At 37.8% G+C, this 5,269-nt stretch overlaps 1 protein-coding gene across 3 annotated transcripts in view; it reads left to right on the top strand.

Annotated features, from left to right (window-relative positions):
* The first annotated feature begins 384 nt into the window (after positions 1-384).
* nfia (nuclear factor I/A) overlaps positions 385-5,269 on the top strand; it is a 205,484-nt gene continuing 200,599 nt past the window's right edge. For all 3 annotated transcript variants that reach the window (XM_016462198.1, XM_016462196.1, XM_016462195.1), the window contains exon 1: positions 385-682. In XM_016462198.1, the coding sequence (XP_016317684.1) occupies positions 587-682 (96 nt within the window). In that variant the 5' untranslated portion in view covers positions 385-586. The remainder of the gene's footprint in view (positions 683-5,269) is intronic.

Raw genomic sequence — 5,269 nt, 5'->3', positions numbered from 1 at the left:
CTACGATTCGAAAATACATTTGCCCCAAAAAAGAAACCTTTTCCAGCTCAGGGGGATGAAGTCCAAAACAAAACATTGCATGATAGTCTTTAAGTAGTTCCATCTGTCCAGCAGAATTTCAGGCTAATAGCCTGTGGCGCATCAGTCCGTTCCCTTAACTCCCGCAACCTGACTCTGTCCTATTAAATCTCTCCATTCCTCCAAAAAAAAAAAAGTGAATAAAGGAGAAAAAGATCTTGAGCAGACTTAAGTCAACTAAATTGTGATAGTGATGATGATGATGATGATGGCAGTGGTGATGATGAAGCGCGAGCCCTAATTAAAGAGAAAAAAGGACCTCAGGCACTCAGTGATGTGGAAAAAAAGGGCTCATCATTGTGTATTTTTTTAAGGACAGCTCGCTCTGTGAGCAGATGACTGCCGCTCACCTTGCCACGGGGTCTGCGTGAGATTGGTTCATTGTCAAGGTTTTTTTTTTTTACCCATGATTCCATATGGTATGGAGTGGGCTACATGTTGCCCAACATGCCAGTGCAAATGTTTTCTCAATTAGGTGTCTTATCTCCGGTGAGTGCACTAGCATCAGATGAAGCTTGCTGACAGCGTAATGGCAGCTAAAACCTCGGAAGGCTCCATCAAATGGCAGCTCTGCTACGACATCTCGGCCAGGACTTGGTGGATGGTAAGTTGGCAGCGAATGAACCTTTTTTTTCTTCTTGTTCTTCTTTTACCTTTTTTTTTTTTTTTTTTTAGGTAAAACTTCCCTCCATTCTTTTCCAATGCACACACAACACACTTAGTTTTTTTGAAACTCCGCTCTTCAGTTTTTACGTCCAGTTGGTCGAAATTAGTTTTTTATTGTAGTTTCGTTCCACTTAATAGCTCCTCTGTGGGTCCTGTCACACTTGTCTTCTTTGTTTGCTCTTTAATGTACTCCTCTTTTATTGTCCAAGATGTCAAAGAACAATCGACAATTTTTTTTTTTTAAAAACATCCACGTGGAAGCAAAAGCTCTTTTGTCACTTTACGCATTTCTCATTCATTCATTACTTTTCTGCTGTCAGTCCGTATCCGTAAACGAGACGTCCCGTGTGTGTGTGTTTCTCTTAGCAAAGTCTTCCAAAGTTTTGCGCAGGAGTCCAAAGAAGGAAAAACAGGATGATTCTTTTAATCCCTTGTTTATACTGAGGTTTTGTGGTCCACGCGCGGTCGCTCGGTGCTCCGCTCCACGGCTGTGACACTCCGTCGCTGCAATTAAAGCATGGAGAGGAGAAGAAAAAAAAACTCCAAAGTGTTCTGGGACAAGACGTACTCTGTGCCGGGGCAGATTAACTTGCTTGTTGTGGTCAGTGAGGCCAGACAACCTTTGACATAACTGTCGCTCGGCTCAGAAATGAGGAGAGGTGAAAGTGGGAGAGGAAAAAAGACCGGTTTGTAGATCGGAGCGAGATGAGGAGGGGTAGGGATTCACAATAGTCTATTGTGGCCGGCAGTTACAAATGAGCCGGGCACATGAAAGGCTTTCCAGAGTGTCCTGGGTTCATTAGGCATTGATTCATTACCCCGGCTTGAACTTAAACCGCATTATTGCCTTCATTATTATAATTGCTGTTTTTTGAACAAACCGGCATGGTGTCCGAAATAACTTTTTTTTTTTTGTTGTTGTTGCACACACTCCTTAAATACAAGGTAATTGTGTTGCGCTGGGACAATAACTTATTATTTCCCAGTTAGGGGAGCATAAACTTCAGATGTCAGACCCCTTCCACTTTTCCCCTCTTACCCGGGTCACACAAGCTTGTCTCTCTGTGTGACACTGCTGAGGAAAGTTGGTGAGAGAGAAACTGGAGTCTTTTTTACTGGCTTTATGGGAAACTACCCAGATTAGAGGAAGAGAAATGTTAGACTCTGGTATCTGTGTGAAGGGCTTAATGGGATCGGTGCATTTTCTGTGACGTTGTGGGTGGTAATGTGTATGAATTCTTCTCTGCGATACACAATGTGGCACTGTGGGAATGTGAGTTTGGGGACTTTTTTTTTTTTAATCCCTTTAAGTTTTTATTTCATTAGATTTAAATTCTTTCTAATTTTTGATTTTTTTTTAGAAATTTCGATTTTTGTTAGTAGTTCCATTTTGTGTTTATTTTACGAGTTTTTTTTTTTTTTTTTAAATGTTAATCGTAAATTGCACTTTCTGTAATATCTTATTCATTTGAATTGCAAAGATAACGGAGAAATAGAGGCATGATTTTTTCACTCCTGTTGTGCTGGTGTTAATGTTTTACAACTTAACAACTTAACATTTAAAAATTATACTAGTCTTAAAACCTTAATGCTAAAGTATATTAGAATATTAGCGTTTTTGTCTCTCTTTAGATAAAATTATTTAATATGATTTGAAATTCTGAAATCACATTTTAAATGTAAATATATTGGATGGTTTTGCTTGGAATGTTATTAGAATTTGAAATATAGGTTAGAGTTTTTAAATTGTCATTAGTTATAGTACAAATGTTTTTTGTAATGCAACATGTGGCCATGTTTGGATCAGAAGATTTTGCATGCATTCGTACTTGCTGTATTTAATTTCATAGATCAAAAGTAGTGTATTTTAAATGTAACAAATATGTGCAAAAAAAATTTAAATGGTATAAAATAGAATTTAGGATTAGTGAATTTTTTTTCTACTTACCCTGTTTTTCTTCTTTAAAGTTTTACATTTTTCTGTGAATAAAAATCTCCTGCTGATCTTACTTAAAAATATCATTCAATATTTTAATTAGATAAAATAAATACTTGGTTTGGGAATTCATTTTGTCCTTAGATTACATGGTGGTTTTATATATTTGTAAAAGAAAAGATAAAAAAGGAAGTGAACAAACAATATTATTGTAGTATTATTACAGTATTATTTTCTCTATGGTAGCTTCTGTAACGTCTTTTTTTAATTTCAAAATGAATTGTAGAATCTCAGCCCACCTTTTCTTTGCCCATTCCTGCTTTTTTTTAATGCCTGAAACATCCAGGCAACAAATATGCCGCTGTTTACTTTTATTCTAAAATGTGAGCTTTTATTAAAATCCAAGTTCACATAGCTTTCTTTATATTTGTGCGTAGTGTAATCTTTCAGTTCTTTGCTGTTGTCAGATCATGTTTTGTTTTTCAGTGGCAGTTACTCCTAAAATTAGGATAGTTTAAAAGTAGCAAGACTGACATCCTCAAATAAAATAAGAAAGAAATCATCCATATCCATTATAAAGCTTATTTAATTGCTGACATGCATGTAGACATTGTTTTACATTACCTGCTGCAATTAACACCACTTGTTCTCCTGAGGTGCTTTCACTTTTGGGGTGGACCAGATCGGGAGTGATGTCCACTCACTAGTGCGCTAATGCTGCAATGATGGGATCTCTTACCACCTGAGGGGCTAATGGGATTTTAGCCTCTGTACAACTGGCACTTCTCTAATCTGCTTGTCAGTGAGCAGACACCCCCGAGAGGCACAAAATTTGAGGGCGAGAGTCGGAGGAAATAGGTTGAGGGCATAAAATCATTATATGATCGCTGCTGTCAGGGTCCACTGGAGTGTGCTGCCCGCAGCGCTAACGTCACAGATCAAATTAGGTTAAAAGAGAGACAAAAACACTGTCCTCCGTGTTAATTCTCTTCGCACGTGCCATTTAAATATGTTTAACGTTTGAGGAGAACCTTATGATTATAGCATGATATAATTGCGTCCAGCTTGTTCATTAAAGTCTTAAGGCGACCTTGAGTGTATGTAATGGAAAATAAATGATTCATGATTTTGCGATTATTTCTTTTATTGGATTTAGATTATTAGAACTTTTTTATAGAGATGAGAAATGATGTTTGATTGCTTGCGCCCTTCATTTATTTATTAATAAATTAAATACGGATAAATCATTGAACACACACTGCTAGCACAGTTTAATTGTGTATTTTTTATATGTAGTAATAGAAACGTTCTTACGTTTTATAATGATTCACCATGCAGTGAAATAAGCAAAATGTCATATAGTTTATTAAAACAACTCACAGCTGGAGTTTTATTAGGACTTTTGTTATAAAAGTAGTTCTACTTTTAGGTTATTTAATGAAGCGGTTTTATTATGACGCAAATCTATCGTGGCATTTTGTTTTACACAACGTCCCATTTTTGCCGCCTGTTGTCCGGGTAGTGTGTGTCACGTCGGAGTGGAAGATGTTTCTAATTTGGCCTCCACCGTGGACTACGGAGAAATGATTAGAGTGGAGGAAATTGGAGGATTAAAATTGTCTGCTTGAACTTCCTGAGCACCGCATGCTCTCTCAGTGTCTCTGCTCTGGGACTTCCAGGCCGAGCCCTGAAGCGAGGGAGCAGCTTCTCTATCCCACTCGCTCAGACCTCCAGAGCTGGGTTGGTGCTCAGGGCTCACACTGAGTGTACAGTGACTCTCAATCTGTTAATGTGCGCCGCGTTACCAGCCCTGAGTGACTCACCACCCACCTGATGGAGTCGGCATTAATTTGTCAATGGGTGACAGAGCAGCACCTTTAAAAAGAACTATACTGTGTTTTGTTGTCTAGATTTTTTTTAGTTACTCTGACTTGCATATGAAGTCGTTTCTAACTTTTAGAGACATTCTGCTTGACTTAAGCAAAGTCTCTAATATCCGTTCATATGTTTAATGTCTTTTGTAGAAAATGTGCCTGAGGGTGTCTTTGCCTCTTTTGTAATGTGATGTATATCTGCTTCATGAGCCTAGTGTTTGATGCCCATTTCCAAGAGCTCACCCCCCCCCCCCATATTAAAACTGCCAGAAGCTGTGAAATGCATGTTCGAATAAATTAATGCAGTGATGGGCTCTGAGAATATTGACAGGTGAATTTTAGCATTCTCTGAAGCTCGCACTTGGCACGCGATTGTTTTGTTGGCGTTCCATCAAGACATGCGAAGAAACGAGGATCAGATTTGGACGTGGTTCTGTGTCAAACAAAAAAAGGAAAAAGAAAACAACAGAGGAAGTAAAGGAAGCTGAATTTGGAGTCAGTTCAAGATATTAACTGAGAAACCTTTGTGTCTTATCAAATATGCTGGACCGTTTTGCAGTGTTTTTCAAAAATAGGTGCTTCATGTTGGATTCTCACTGTTGTTCCTTTTAAGAGCGACATACTTTCTCATGAAAGTTTTAGAAGAAATTACATCAATGACTATTTTAAGAATCGTGGATTTTTCAAATTGTACCCTTAATGATATATATATATA

This window comes from Sinocyclocheilus anshuiensis, unplaced genomic scaffold (assembly GCF_001515605.1).
Source record: "Sinocyclocheilus anshuiensis isolate Anshui unplaced genomic scaffold, SAMN03320099.WGS_v1.1 scaffold560, whole genome shotgun sequence".
In the NCBI taxonomy this organism is placed as follows: domain Eukaryota; kingdom Metazoa; phylum Chordata; class Actinopteri; order Cypriniformes; family Cyprinidae; genus Sinocyclocheilus; species Sinocyclocheilus anshuiensis.
The sequence above is the reverse complement of the archived record's forward strand: the minus strand, read 5'-3'. Positions and strand labels throughout refer to the sequence as shown.